Source organism: Symphalangus syndactylus, chromosome 18, assembly GCF_028878055.3.
Source record: "Symphalangus syndactylus isolate Jambi chromosome 18, NHGRI_mSymSyn1-v2.1_pri, whole genome shotgun sequence".
NCBI lineage: Eukaryota > Metazoa > Chordata > Mammalia > Primates > Hylobatidae > Symphalangus > Symphalangus syndactylus.
In genome coordinates, this window is record NC_072440.2 from 86242199 (window position 1) to 86258059 (window position 15861).

General features: G+C 50.6%; 2 protein-coding genes across 2 annotated transcripts in view; both read left to right on the forward strand.

Annotated features, from left to right (window-relative positions):
- Positions 1 to 15861, forward strand: part of ASXL2 (ASXL transcriptional regulator 2) — a 555729-nt gene that overhangs the window by 297144 nt on the left and 242724 nt on the right. The window lies entirely within an intron of this gene.
- KIF3C (kinesin family member 3C) overlaps positions 4651 to 15861 on the forward strand; it is a 56329-nt gene continuing 45118 nt past the window's right edge. Inside the window, exon 1 of the mRNA XM_055252969.2 lies at positions 4651 to 6712. Coding sequence (XP_055108944.2) covers positions 5168 to 6712 — 1545 coding nt within the window. The 5' untranslated portion in view covers positions 4651 to 5167. The remainder of the gene's footprint in view (positions 6713 to 15861) is intronic.

The window sequence follows — 15861 nt, forward strand, 5'->3', positions numbered from 1 at the left end:
TTACAGGCATGAGCCACTGTGCCTGGCCAGATAGACGTTTTTAAAAGATTACTTTCTTTTTTTTTTTTTTGAGACGGAATTTCGCTTTTGTCACCCAGTCTGGAGTGCAATGGCACGATCTCAGCTCATTGCAACCTCCACCTCCCGGGTTCAAGTGATTCTCTGCCGCAGCCTCCTGAGTAGCTGGGATTACAGGCATGCGCTAATTTTTGTATTTTTAGTAGAGACGGGGTTTCACCACATCAGCCAGGCTGGTCTTGAACTCCTGACCTCAGGTGATCCGTCCACCTCAGCCTCCCAGAGTGCTGGGATTATAGGCGTGAGCCACCGCGCCCAGTCAAAAAGATTGCTTTCTAAAGAATGAATACATAGGGGTAAGAGCAGACTCTGAATCTCCCCATTCAGAGAGGCCAGATTGGAGGCTACTGTAGGAGGTCAGGCCAGAGAATATGATGGCTTGGTCACGATAGCCCCTATGGAAGTAGAAAATAAATGGATAAATCTGAGAAATACGCAGGAAGTTGGCAGAATTTCGTATTCAAATGGATTCAGTGTATTCAAATGGATTCAGTGTATTCAAATGGATACACTGAGAGTGAAGGAAGTGCTATTTACAGAGCTAGGTAATATTTTTGGAGGGGAGAATAATGAGTTCAGTGTGAACAAGTAGAATTTCAGGTACCTGGAGAGCCATCAAAGTGGCTCTGTCCATTACAGAGTCGGATATAGAGGTTTAGAACTCAGAAGAGAGGTCTGGACTGGAGATACAAATCCAGGAACTATATAGACAATAATGGAAACCATAAGCTATAATGACACTAGAGGGTGGCACTGGAACTCACTGATGTCCTTGGTAAGAGAGGTCTCTATTGCGTAGTGGGAGGAGAAGCCATATAAGTTTGTTTTTTTAATTGAGATGGGGCTGATCTCTAATGTCTGGCCTCAAATGCTCTTTCCACCTTGGCCTCCCGAAGTTCTGGGATTATAGTGTGAACCATCACACTGGGCCAGCCATGTGAGATGAAGCAGTGGAATGAATAGAAGCGGAGGCTATGTAGACAGAAACAGACAAAGTTAGGAAGACTGAGTGCAGTGGTTCGTGTCTACAATCCCAGCACTTTGGAAGACCAAGGTGTGAGAGTCATGTGAGTCCAGGGATTTGAGACCAACCTCAGCAACATAGTGAGACCTGGCTAATTTTCAAAAATATTGTTTTTTGTTTGTTTTTGTTTTTGTTTTTTTTGAGACAGAGTCTTGCACTGTCACCCAGGCTGGTGCGATCTCGGCTCACTGCAACTTCCACCTCCCGGGTTCAAGGGATTCTCCTGCGTCAGCCTCCCAAGTAGCTGGGATTACAGGTGCCTGCCACCATGACCAGCTAATTTTTTGTATTTTTAGTAGAGACAGGGTTTCATTATGTTGGTCAGGCTGGTCTTGAACTCCTGACCTTGTGATCTGCCTGTCTTGGCCTCCCAAAGTGCTGGGATTACAGGTGTGAGCCACTGTGCCTGGCCTAAAAAAATATTGTTTTTAATTATCCAGGTGTGGTGGCATGCACTTGTAGTCCCAGCTATTCGGGAGGCTGAGGCAGGAGGATCACTTGAGCTCAGGAGTTTGAGGCTGCAGTGAGCCATAATCATACCACTGCACTCCAGCCTGAGTGACAGAATGAGACCCCTTCTCAAATAAATTAATTGAAATAAAAACAAAGTTAGGACATTTCGGGCAGAGGAGCAGCATGAGCAAAGACAAGGAGACACGAAAAAGTGGGGTGTGTTTGGGGGACTTAAGCTAATCAGAGTGGCTGGAGACTTGAGTGTGTAAGAGGAAGGAAAAATGAAGATAGTGGTGAAAATGGAGACGCTGAAATGAACAGCCTTGAATGCAAAAGAAAAGAAAACTGCTATTTCTGGAGTGCCTTCTATGTCGTAGGAGTTTTTGCATACATTATCTCACTTAATCCTGGTGTGTAAGGTAAGCGTTCTTTTTTTTTTCAGAGACAGGTTCTCACTCTGTTACCTAGGCTAGAGTGCAGTGGTACAATCATCGCTCACTGCAGCCCTGAATTTATGGGCTTAAGTGATCCTCCTACCTCAGCCTCCTGAATAGCTGGGATTATAGCTTGAGCCACCACACCTGGCCAGTGTAAGCATTCTTATCCTCATTTATTCCACTGAAAAAATAGCTGTTCAGAGAAGTTAAATAATTTCCCCAGGATCACATATCTTTTTTTTTTTTTTTTTTTTTGAGACGGAGTCTTGCTTTGTCGCCAGGCGCCATCTCGCCTCACTGCAATCTCTGCTTCCTGGGTTCAAATTATTCTCCTGTCTCAGCCTCTCGAGTAGCTGGGATTACAGGCGTGCACCATTATGCCCAGCTAATTTTTGTATTTTTAGTAGAGATGGTTTCATGATGTTGGCCAAGATGGTCTCGATCTCTTGACCTCATGATCCATGCGCCTCGGCCTCCCAAAGTGCTGGGATTATAGGTGTGAGCCACCGCACCTTGCCTAGGATCACACATCTTGTAAGCAATGCGATTCCAATCTCCCTCTCACACAAGAGGATCTGGGTAAGTCCCCTGCCAGGTGGTGACATCAAGTGGGGAGAACAGGGTGAGAATCCCTTTTATCCAGCACTGTAGTGTCAGATACATTAGCCTAAGCAGAGAAAGGGTATTCAAAACCCAAAGCCGAATGCAACCAGAAAATAGTTGAAGAACTAAAGGCTCCATCCAGAAATCATGTTGTGAGAGCCAAAAGGGGTTAGTCTACAGAGCCAAAACCCCACCCCGTAACTGGTCCAACAGCCAAGTTAACCATAAGCAGTGGAGCTTAATCAAGGAGAGGGTGGAGGGAGGCCAGGGAACTTCAGAAGCGGGCAAGCTCTCAGCTAAGTCTCAAGCCTCTAGTCTGGCTCACACTAAAGTCCTGGGATGGGGAAGAGTTAAGGAGGTAAATTTTGTTGAGTTGGAAAACTAAACAATTGGGTCCTCTAGAGGATAACATGCTTAGAAATGTTTTGTGGAAAGCCTCTTCTGGTGCCTCTGTGAAGAAGGGTCTCCAGGTTTCAGATAACAGCACCTCTCAATCTGGATCTCATATGGAGAGTAAGGACAGCTTGGGCTCAGTCCACAGACTCAACTGCCCTCTGCAGAGTGGACCATGGATAGGACTCTGGCTTGGTCCTTGGCCTTGTGGAATTACTCTTGATTTGTATCCTACAAGAAAAAAAAAAAAAAAAGATTAAGACTCCCATAGAGGAACACCAAGCACAGACATGGTCTATCCAGGATACTCAAGGAAGCAGGAGCTGTCAGGCAATCCAAGCCAGCGCAGGACTTCTCATGGTACAGTACTTCATGATTCATTATTTCATTTGAGCCTCCCAACCACTCCATGAAGTAGTTGTTAATTATTTCTTTCCTGCCTCGAATTTTTAAAAAAATAAATGAGGAAACTAAGGCTGGAGCAAGGGGAGTGACTGCTCAAAGCCACTCCGTCGGATGGCCATCAGAACTGGAACTTCAATCCAGGTTTTGTCTTAGGTAAATTCTGTGCCTCTTTCACTATAGGAAAAAAAAATTGCTAAGGGAAGGCTTCGTGGAGGAGGAGGTGCTTGAACTGCCCAAGTGGCAGGGCACTAAGTGCGGAAGGGTGACAAGGCCTCTGGGAAAAAGCACAAAGATGCTGCACAGCAAAGCCAGTTAAAGAAACAAAACACGGTTCCGGGAATGTGCACTCCTTGAGGACAGGAAGGACCTAGATCCTAGAATGGGGCCTGGGGCTCAGCAGGCGCTGGATAACTGAAGAAATGACTGTCTGGAACACAGATTTTTCTATAGAGGAGTAGTGGAGGTGAGGCTGCGAAGTCCGAAGATGGAGAGGCTTTCACACAAGGAAAGCGGTGGAGGAGGAGCGAGGGGGCCCCCGGGTGCATGTGCGGACATGAAGTGCGAGAGAATCAGCTGGAAGGTGGCTCCAGCAGAGAGAAGAGGAAGGTCAGAAGTAGACTGGGACAGGGAGAGGAAAGGACAGAGTCAAGGAACATTTAGGAGTTCGGTTCCCGGAGGCCTGGCGACACTCTGACGGGGAGGGGTGACGCGCACCCATTTGCAGGCAGAAAGGCAGGAGCAGGGGGGTGTCCGAGGATGGTGGCTCGGAGGGACCAGGCATGGGTGGTGCAAGCTCAGCAGTCACTCAAGGGGTGGCATGCCGATGAGGGAGGCGCCTCCCGGACTGGGGGACCGGGAAAGGCATTAGCAACCTGCCAGAACCCGGTTAACAAAGGCGGGACTACAATTCCCGGCATGCTCGGGCTCGGTGGGGTGACGGCGGGCGGTGGCTGCGCTGCACCCGACTGGTGGGCGCAGGACCTGGGTCGGCACCGGAGCCTGTCATCCCGGAGCGGTCGGCAGGGGTGCAGAGACGGCGATGCGCCCCTGTCCCCCGCACCCGGGCCGCGCCGGGCTCGCGCCTACCGCCCCGCGGCCCCGCCCCCTGCCCCACCCCAGCCGGGAGGCTTAGCTGGGGCCGCAGCGCGGCGGCAACATCACTCTCGCCGCCGCTGCTCCGCCCCATCCCCTTCTGTTTTTCTCTCTCATTCTCCAGTGGCGGCGGCGGGGAAGGCGGAGGCAGAGGCAGCAGCAGCCGCGCTGGCTGCAATGAATGATCCCCCAGCTTGGGGGGAGGACTCCAGGTGAGCCTCTGCCCTCGGGAGGCCCGGGACCCCCGGCCGCCCACGACCGGCAGCCCACGCTATGGATCCCTAGAGGAAGGAGGAGAAGACAGCTTGCCGCCCACCCCCATCCCATTTTCCCCTTCCTTTATCTCATTGTTGCCGAAGCTGTTTACGGCGGCGCTCCCTCTGCTCCAGCATGGGGCGGGCTCCGGGCACGGCTGCTCGGCAGGCGCTGCTCCCGCGGCGGCTGGGGGATTCTGCCTAATTCACCTCCCAGCCGGTGCAGAGAGTACCGGAGAGCGGTGGAGGCCCGGACTGCAGCAGCGTTGGGGCCACCTCCCAGCGTCCCCACCCTAGGAGGCTGCATGCGGATTGAAGAGCGGCACCTGGGGGCTGGGCCAGCCCCGCTGATCGCGACCTAGCGAGCAGGACAGCAGGACCGCCCAGGCTGCGGAGGGGCTCGGGGGCAGGAAGGTCAGAGCAGCAAGATGGCCAGTAAGACCAAGGCCAGCGAGGCCCTCAAGGTGGTGGCTCGGTGCCGCCCTCTCAGCAGGAAGGAGGAGGCTGCTGGTCACGAGCAGATCCTGACCATGGACGTGAAACTGGGCCAGGTGACCCTGCGGAACCCCCGCGCTGCCCCGGGGGAGTTGCCCAAGACCTTCACTTTTGACGCCGTGTATGATGCCAGCTCCAAGCAGGCCGACCTGTATGACGAAACCGTGAGGCCCCTGATAGACTCCGTGCTCCAGGGTTTCAATGGCACGGTGTTTGCCTATGGCCAGACGGGCACTGGCAAGACCTATACCATGCAGGGGACCTGGGTGGAGCCCGAGCTGCGCGGGGTCATCCCGAATGCCTTTGAGCACATCTTCACCCACATCTCCCGCTCCCAGAACCAACAGTACCTGGTCCGGGCCTCCTATTTGGAGATCTACCAGGAGGAGATTCGAGACCTGCTCTCCAAGGAGCCGGGCAAGAGGCTAGAGCTGAAAGAGAACCCCGAGACGGGCGTCTACATCAAGGACCTCTCCTCCTTCGTCACCAAGAATGTCAAGGAGATTGAGCATGTGATGAACCTGGGGAATCAGACCCGGGCTGTGGGCAGCACCCACATGAACGAGGTCAGCTCCCGCTCCCATGCCATCTTCATCATCACCGTGGAGTGCAGCGAGCGTGGCTCTGATGGCCAGGACCATATCCGAGTGGGCAAGCTCAACCTAGTGGACCTGGCTGGCAGTGAGAGGCAGAACAAGGCAGGCCCCAACACAGCAGGAGGGGCAGCCACACCATCCTCGGGTGGCAGTGGTGGCGGTGGAGGCAGTGGTGGCGGTGCTGGTGGAGAGAGGCCTAAGGAAGCCTCCAAAATCAACCTCTCATTATCTGCCCTGGGCAACGTGATTGCTGCCCTGGCGGGCAACAGGAGCACCCACATTCCCTACCGGGACTCCAAGCTGACCCGGCTGCTCCAGGACTCCCTGGGGGGGAATGCCAAGACCATCATGGTAGCCACACTGGGGCCAGCTTCTCACAGCTACGATGAGAGCCTCTCCACCCTGCGCTTTGCCAACCGAGCCAAGAACATCAAGAACAAGCCCCGGGTGAATGAGGACCCCAAGGACACACTGCTGCGGGAATTCCAAGAGGAGATAGCCCGCCTGAAGGCCCAGCTGGAGAAGAGGGGGATGCTGGGGAAGCGGCCCCGGAGGAAGAGCAGCCGGAGGAAGAAGGCCGTGTCCGCCCCGCCTGGGTACCCTGAGGGCCCAGTGATTGAGGCCTGGGTGGCAGAAGAGGAGGATGACAACAACAACAACCACCGCCCGCCCCAGCCCATCCTGGAGTCAGCCTTGGAGAAGAACATGGAGAATTACCTGCAGGAACAGAAGGAGCGGCTGGAGGAGGAGAAGGCAGCCATCCAGGATGACCGCAGCCTGGTGAGCGAGGAGAAGCAGAAGCTGCTAGAGGAGAAGGAGAAGATGCTGGAGGACCTGCGGCGGGAACAGCAGGCCACAGAGCTGCTTGCGGCCAAGTACAAGGTAAGGGCCCCAGAGGAGCTGGGCACTCGAAAGGTCCCCGCAGGGGATCCCGGCAGGGAGGCTCTTCTTTGAGAGTCTGTGACCTGGCCTGAAGTGGAGGTTCTCCCTCAGCACCGCACACTGCTCTCCTGCCAAATGTGCCCTCAGAGCAGCCAGGCAAATTGCTGCGATACCAGACTGCCAGGCACATGCACAGGCACACACACACGAAGCAAAGCGGACAGGTGGTCTCTCAAGCCAGTGAACTTGGGGTGGTCTGACCTGCTGTGGTCATTTCCTGCCGGTGGCCTCAGGATCAGTCAGGTCTGTGGGATGGCCAGGCAGCCTCTTGTGAATGTGGGTTCTCGTTCCTTCACAGCCTCCTCCCCTGAGGCTTCCTCCCTCTGCAGCATCTTCAAACCTCATGTCGTTTTAATAATATCATTTGGTTAGTGCTTCAGTTTGCAAAATGCCCCACATATATGATCCATACACGATCTCATTTGATCCTTTGGCCATCCAGGGTCACAGTTCTGAAATCCCCATTTCAGAGGTGAGGAATTAAAGCTCGGAGAAGTGACATGACCAAGGTTCCATCCTATGAAGTGGCAGAGCTGAGCTGGAACCCATGGACCTCATGCTGTTTCAGTTCTTAGCTGGGCAAAGTGGGACCATGAACAGATTCTGCTTCCTGGGAAAATGGTCCCCTGGGCCTTACAGTGCAGGAGCCATTGCTTGCTATCATTAGGAAAGAGATTTGGGGGTTATGCGGGAGGTAGGGTGGAAAAAGCACCAAATTCTATACCAGAGACCAAGAGACTGGCCTAGCTATTCTACAGCTCATTGAGTGGCCTTGTGTAAGTTGCTTCTCTCTTTTCTCAGGCCTCAGTTTACCTTTCTGTAAAACAGAGAGTTGGCCTGAGTGATCTCTGAGGCTCTACCTATCTGACAATTCTATGGCCTATATTAATCTGAGCAGCAAACCAACCGACCCCCACCCCGAGGCCTCATCACAGTTAATATTCCAATTCCCCATAACCCTGAGAGATGTCAGGACCTCAGCATCCTTCCTGAGCTGTTTCCTCCCCCCTAGGACCTTCCAGGCCCTAATGGGGTTGACTACAGAGGCCCCTCCCTGTCAAGTCATAGACCTATTAAATTGCATTGCTGAGGATGGCACAGCTCAATGTTCCAGGCATTTCCAGGCCCCTGGAGCCTTCAACACTAGGGGTTGAAGGAAGACACAGGAAGCCATGAGCTTGCTGGGAAGAGCAAAACATTGCCATTTCTTATTCCTTCTCAGGAATGTGGGCTGGGGAGCAGAGGGGCCCAGCCTACAGCCACTGGGAGAGTGACAGATGAGCTGTATGACATTGTCTGTTTTGGGAATGTGCTGCTGCAGCAGGGGCTCTGGCCTTACATATTTAATATTTAATTCACTTCTTTGAGCCCAGCAAGAGTTATGCTGAGCTGTTTCCTCAAGGAAAGGATCAGGGGCCTGGAACCGTTAGGGACATCCTGAGAGAAGCAAGATATTAGAGGCAGGGCTGTTAGATTGAAGCCCTCCCTAGGAGAGAGGGAATCCAGTGTTTGCTTACCTGGTCAATCTGCCATCGATTTTGCTAAGAAGACCCCCCACCTCCCTGAAAGCTGGGAGGCAACAAAGCCTAAGAAGGGAGGAAAATGCAATAACACACTTTGGCTGCCTGAGGGATGAGGTGAAGGTTTCCATTGTTGGGAACTGACCGGTTTCACTCAGTGAGATCCTTGGATCTAAGGCAGTGTGGGGCACAGATGATAGAACGGCCAAGAGATCACGGCGGCCAACACCAGAATTCTTGCACCAGAGGCATAGCCCACAAAATATCACAGTCTTAGAGTTGGCAGGAGGTTTGGAAAACTGAGGCCTGGACGTGCCCAGGGCCACACAGGTGAGTTGAGGGGAGCCTAGCCTCTTTATATATGGAAGAGCCCAGCTTCTTTCCACTGCTTGAGTCCTATTGTTACCTGTGCTACTTGATAATCAGAGTAATTCATTTTTATATAACACTTTGACATCTTAATCTCATTCGATCTCCCAACAACCCCAAGGGGTGGGTACTATTATTTCCATTCAACAGTTATGAAAACTAAGGCTGGGGAGGTGGAGTGAGTGTCTTACCAGCTCGTGACCCTGGGTGATAGGCAGCAGAGCCAGGACTGGAACCCAGGTCTTCTGATGCCCCCAGCCCTGTGCTCTTTCCAAGGCATCTCAGATTCCTCCATGTTTGCTCACTGTGTGACTCAGGGCAATGGCCTTTCCCTCTCCAGCCCTCAGGCTTCCATTCACCTAGTGAGGAGGAGAAACCTGACCTTGCTCCCTGGGGAGTGGGTGAAACAGTCATTATGTACCAGGTGTTCAGATGGAAGCAAACGGGGAGGAGTGCCTGGGAAATTCCACAACAGGAATGATTCCATATCCTGTGACTTCTCATCACACTCAGCCTAGGACAGTCAGCAGCCAGCAACCCAGAATGGAACCTAGACAGAGAACCCAAGTTCCCCATAGCCCCAAGGCACCGCCTGGTTCAGTGTCGGATGTTTCTAGGCTGGTGGAAACAATTTGAGGGCTCTTGAGGAATCTACAGGGTAAAGAGGGGAGGAGCACATTAGAGATGGCAATCCCAGTCCTGCCTATTTCCCAGGGTTGTGCCTAGGATTAAATGAGATCGTTAGCACGAGGGCATTTAAAATAAGTTGAAAGCACCAAATACATGGAGGGCATTAGCAGCCATGGGGTGGCTTCTGTCCACCAAGATGGGGTCCAGTGATCTCCGGGACAGACATCTTTGTTGTTAGCTTGACTTCTTCTTTACCCTCCCATCCCAGCTGCCTTGCCATAACCCTGCAGCTGCTGGGAGTAGAGCCAGGCAGTGGAGGTCTAGGAGATTTCAGAAGGCAGGCTCCCCATCTGCAGCTCACTCCTGTCCCCCCTTTCTGAGTTATGGCATCAACTCCGCTTCTTCCCCGACCAGCTCCCATTCCCTTCTTCTAGTTCATGCCACCCTCTGGGGGCAGCTAAGCGGTAGCTGATGCGACCCAGTGCCCTCATTCACTCTCTCTGACTCATCTCATAGTCTGTCTCGCCAGCTCTCCCTGCCTGCCACCTCCCAGGCTCCCTGTTCTCTTTGTTCTCCCCTCACTGTGCACAAACACCATGCCTGTCTCCTTGGAATCTCCTTTCATCCCTCCTTTCATGTTTACTGTGGGCCTCAGGGGATGTTCGGGTGTGCAAATGTGTGAGACTTTGTGATTGTGATCAGTGTCCTGTTTATCAGTAATCATTAGCAATTTATACTTATGTAGTGTCTGGGGGAGGGAGGGTGTGGGCGGGGAATGCTGGTGGGGGCTTGATAACATATAGGCCTGTGAGGTAGGAGGAATAGGTAACATCACAGACCCACAATGCACAGTGAAAACCTCAAATATTTGGTACTGCGCAGTGAAAACCCAAATGTTTGTGCGCAGTGTACATACTGCAGTGAGGACAGGTGAACACATGTAGATTGGTTGGGAGAAGGCCTACCTTACTCAAATGTAATCATGCAAGACAATTTTTAAATGACTGCTTTAATTTTGAAATTAACTTTTTTTTTGAGATGGAGTTTTGTTCTTGTTGCTCAGGCTGGAATGCAATGGCACGATCTCAGCTCATTGCAACCCTGCCTCCCGGGTTCAAGGGATTCCCCTGCCTCATCCTCCCTAGTAGCTGGGATTACAGGTGCCCACCACCATGCCTAGCTAATTTTTTGTATTTTTAGTAGAGACGGGGTTTCATGAGGTTAGCCAGGCTTGTCTCGATCTCCTGACCTCGTGATTCGCCTGCCTCAGCCTTCCAAAGTGCTGGGATTATAGGCGTGAGCCACTGCGTCCGGCTTAAAGTTAATTTTTTCAAGGAGTTGGACTAGATGATTCCTAAAACTTTGATTTTAGCTACTTAAAGGAAAAAAAGAGTGTTTGTATACAGATGATACAGAATGCAGGCCTGAATTGAAGATAGAAACAACAGCATCGGGTGTGATCCCCAATAAGTAGGTCTGGAGGGAGAAGAGCTGAGGGTCTTGGCTGGAGCCCACTATCTCTGTGGTCAATGTAGAAAAGAGAACCTGCAGAAGCAGCCCCGAAAGCCAGAGGGATGTGGTCATGAGGAGGAACGAGAACTGTGTTGAAATTGTATTGTCCCTTTTGTGGGTCCTGCTTTCTCCCACCCCTCAGCAGGGTGATTAATCATAAATGCAAGAAAGAATGTATCAAGCCTGAGCGACAACAGTAACAGCAATAATAATGACATTTACTGAGGACTTGGCTTTGTGCCAAGTACTATACTATATACAGATTATCTCGTTTATTCCACACGAGCACCCTCCAAGAAAGTGCTGTTATTGTTCTCATTTTATAGATGAGAAAACGGAGCTCCATTGAGGTGAAATAACTCGCCCAACGCCACATGGTTGGTATAGTAAAACCATGTAAACCCAGCTGGATTCGACACAAAATCTGATGCTCTTTTAGGCTTAAAAAAATTAGGAATATCAGGTTGGGATACTCCTGGTTCCTGAGGAGGTGCTGAAAAATTATAGGAGTAGGCTGGGCATGGTGGCTTACACCTGTAATCCTAGCAATTTGGGAAGCCAAGGTGGGTGGATTCCTTGAGCCCAGGAGTTCCAGACCAGCCTGGGCAACATGGAGAAACCCTGTCTTGACAAAAAATACAAAAAATTAGCCAGGCATGGTGGTGTGCACCTGTAGTCCCAGCAACTCAGGAGGCTGAGGTGGGAGGATTGCTTGAGCTCAGGAGGTTGAGGCTGCAGTGAGCCTTGATTGCACCATTGCACTCCAGCCTGTGTGACAGAGAGGAACCCTGTCTCAAAAAGGAAAGAAAAGAAAACTGATAGGAGCTGTTGTAGATGCGTCACATTTGAGGTGACAGAGTCCAGTGGGCAGCTGGAGTTGGGCCAGTGGAGTTTAGAAGCAAGCCCAAGACTGGAAATGGAGATTGGGTCTCATCTTTTTTTTTTTTTTTTTTTTGAGATGGAGTTTCACTTTTGTTGCCCAGGCTGGAGTGGAATGGTGTGATCTTGGCTCACTGCAACCTCTGCCTGCCAGGTTCAAGCAATTCTCCTGCCTCAGCCTCCCGAGTAGCTGGGATTACAGGCATGCACCACCATGCCCGGCTAATTTTATATTTTTAGTACAGATGGGGTTTCTCCATGTTGGTCAGGCTGGTCTCGACTTCCCGACCTCAGGTGATCCACCTGCCTCAGCCTCCCAAAGTGCTGGGATTATAGGCATGAGCCACCGTGCCCAGCCCCGCCCCTCTATTTTTGACACTCTCTCCCTCTGTGTAAATGACTCCCAGGTCGAGGTCTCCTCTCTGATCTCTCTGCTGGCCTTATTATATGAAGTGCTATATTCAGGGCATGGGCATCAGTCAGCCAGGTCTGGATTTAGTGACTTACCAGTTCTGAGACCTCTGAGTACCAGTTTCCTTAGCTATAAAATGGGATAGTAATAGTATCTTTGTTACAGTGCTATTGAAAGAATTAAACAAGGGCCGGGTGCAGTGGCTCATGCCTGTAATCCCAGCACTTTGGGAGACTGAGGCAGGAGGATCACTTGAGCCCAGGAATTCAAGACCAGTCTGGGCAACATAGCAAGACCTTGCCTCTAGGAAAAAAAAGAAAAGGCCAGGCGTGGTGGCTCATGCCTGTAATCCCAGCACTTTGGGAGGCCGAGGCGGGTGGATCACGAGGTCAGGAGATTGCGACCAGCCTGGACAACATGGTGAAACCCCGTCTCTACTAAAAATACAAAAATTAGGTGGGCTTGGTGCGCGCCTGTAGTCCCAGCTGCTCAGGAGGCTGACACGGGAGAATCGCTTGAACCCGGGAGGCAGAGGTTGCAGTGAGCCGAGATCACACCACTGCACTCCAGCCTGGCGATAGAGTGAGACTCCGTCCCAAAAAAGAAAAAAAAGAGAATTAAACAAGAGAATGAACATAAAGCACTTTGCACAGTTTCTGGCACATAAGTGTTAAGTAAATAATTATTATTGCTATGTCAAACCACCTAATAGATGTTTTCACTTGGCCACCTTCCTGATATATTAAACACATCACATTTTAGCTTGGCATTCAAGGCCCTTCAGAGTCTGACTGCAGTGCATCTCTTCTATCTTGCCTGCCCAAGCCGGTTACTCCAATAGGAAAACCCTGCGCCAGCTGTTCTACCCCTTCCTTTGAAACCAGCATGGGCCTCCCTATCCTTCTGCTGATTGCACTGTTTTTGTGTCCTGGGTTGTTCCTGGTAACCAGGGAGTAGGAATTACGGAAGCAGGCTAAGCTTAATTTAAAGATCTCTTCAACACTTAAAATTGAGCTGTTTCAAGAAGAAATAGGTGGCCTTGATGGTGGTGATGATTTCACGGTTGTATACCTGTCCCCAAATTCATTGAGTTGTATACATTAAATATGTACGGCTTTTTTTTTTTTTTTTTTTTTTTTTTTTTTTGAGACAGAGCCTCACTGTGTTGCCCAGGCTGGAGTACAGTGGGATGATCTTAGCTCACTGCAACTTCCGCTTCCCGGGTTCAAGCAATTCTTCTGCTTCAGCCTCTCGAGTAGCTGGGATTACAGGTGCGTGCCACCACACCTGGCTAAGTTTTGTATTTTCAGTAGAGATGGGGTTTCACCATGTTGTCCGGGCTGGTCTTGAGCTCCTGACCTTAGGTGATGCACCTGCCTTGGCCTCCCAAAGTGCTGGGATTACAGGCATGAGCACTGTGCCTGACCTAAATATGTACAGCTTTTTACACATCAATCATGCCCCAGTAAAGTCATGGGCTCCCATCCCTGGAAGTGTTCAAGGAGAGACAGAATGTCAGTGGTGCACTAAGGGCTTGATGTATCAGAAAAGCCATTGAACCAGATGATCTTCAGAATCCCTTTCTCTTAAAGGCCCTTAATTGTTTAAAATGGTATTTTTTAAACAGCAAAATAGAAAATATTTGGCTTTCTGAAAATTAAGACCAGAATATTTAAATTTTAATATAGTATGAATTCAAACAATAATGTAATAGAGGATGTTTTTCAGCTCTCTGTCATAACCAGTTAGAGAAGAATCAAAGACAATGAGAAGAAGAGAAGAGAGAAAGAGAGAGAAAATAGGAGAAAAGCAAGAGAGAAATAGAGGCAGACAATAAAGAGGGGAAAGAGAAACAGGCGGGGAGGGGGAGCGGGTAAAGCTGTGGACGACGGTTTTTGGGGAGAAGAAACCTCGATTGGGAGAGGAAGTGCTGTAGTAGAGGGAGTTAAATACTGTGCATCATTCCACTGTCCTGATCTTAATGTTAGTCTTCAGATAGGGATATCTCCAGTCTCCAGAGACTTCCACAAAGCTGATCTGGTTCCATCCGCATGTCCCCAAGGACACCAGCCCCATGCCAGACACTCTGAGATTTGTGGGGCTGCGTGATCAGCTGAGTCCTGTATGATCAGACCCTTGAAAGAAGCCTTGAGATAACGAGTGACCCATACTCCAGGCTGGGTTTGGATCCAGGTCACAGTCCGTGACCTCTTGGTGTTGGTGAGAGCAGTGTCTTGTGTTGCTTCTCATCCCTGGTGGGTGTGGTCAGTTAACAGAATCGTTGCATCCTGGGGGCATTTTGTAACATAAAGATCTGAATAGTGGAAGTATATGACACTAATGGATTTCCGTATGAGATTCTGGGCTTCAAGTGACATAGAGGCTCAGCAGGCCTTTTGGTCCAGTGTTAGGTTTCTCATGCTATGTGTTGGCTGGAGGAGGGTATTATCATACTGCCCTGAGTCATTTCCAGCCTCCACAGAGCACAAGATTGATGAAGTGGCTTTGATAATATTCTCATTGTGCTCTGAAGACTAGGAAGAAAGGCCTGGAATTCAGATAGAGAGGGGCACTTTTCCCTGCCAGACCACTGTGCCTGGCCAGTCTGGGGCACCTCTTCTGGAGCTGCTGAACCAGGTGGCATGTTTGAATGAAGAAGGAAATGCTTCCCCAGGTGCAGTGGCTTATGCCTGAAATGCCAGTATGTTGGGAGGGTCAGGTGGGAGGATCGCTTGAGGCCAGGAGTTTGAGACCAGACTGGACAACAGTCAGACCCCATCTCTACAAAAAAGTAAAGAAAAAAAAAAAAGCTAGGCATGGTAGTGCACGCCTGTAGTCCTAGCTACTCAGGAGGCTGACATGGAATGATGGCTTGAGCCTAGGAGTTCGAGGTTTCAGTGAGCCTTGATCTTGCCACTGCACTCCAGCCTGGACAACAGAGCGAGACCCCAACTCACAAAAAAAGAAAATGAAACAAAATGGTCTCTCTTTCCACAGATCCAGCTCTGCAGCTCTGGAGGCTGTACAAGGCACATCCTCATGCTCAGACCTTATAGGACACCCACACTTGGAGTTTGGTATATCTAGAATTTTTAATATCCTGAGAAATTCCTAGACATTAACTCCACCTCATACTAAAAAGTTACTTTCTAGTTGTCTCACTTTCCTCCCAGATATACTCAACAGAAGAGTCCCAGGCCCTGGGCTGAGCTATTTCTTTTTTCTTTTTTTTTTTTTGAGATGTAGTCTCGCTCTGTCACCAGGCTGGAGTGCAGTGGCGTGATCTCAGCTCACTGCAAGCTCTGCCTCCCGGGTTCAAGCGATTCCCCTGCCTCAGCCTCCCGAGTAGCTGGGACTACAGGTGTGTGCCACCATATCCTGCTAATTTTTTTTTTTTTTTTTTTGAGACAGAGTCTTGCTCTGTCACCCAGGCTGGAGTGCAGTGGCGCGATCTCAGCTCACTGCAAGCTCCGCTTCCTGGGTTCACGCCATTCTCCTGCCTCAGACTCCTGAGTAGCTGAGACTACAGGTGCCCGCCACCACGCCAGGCCAATTTTTTGTATTTTTAATAGAGACAGCGTTCCACCATGTTAGCCAGGATGGTCTCGATCTCCTGACCTTGTGATCTGCCCGCCTCGGCCTCTCAAAGTGCTGGGATTACAGGCATGAGCCACTGTGCCTGGCCCTTTTTTTTTTTTTTTTTCATTTTAGTAGAGACAGGGTTTCACCATGTTAGCCAGGATGGTCTCGATCTCCTGACCTTGTGA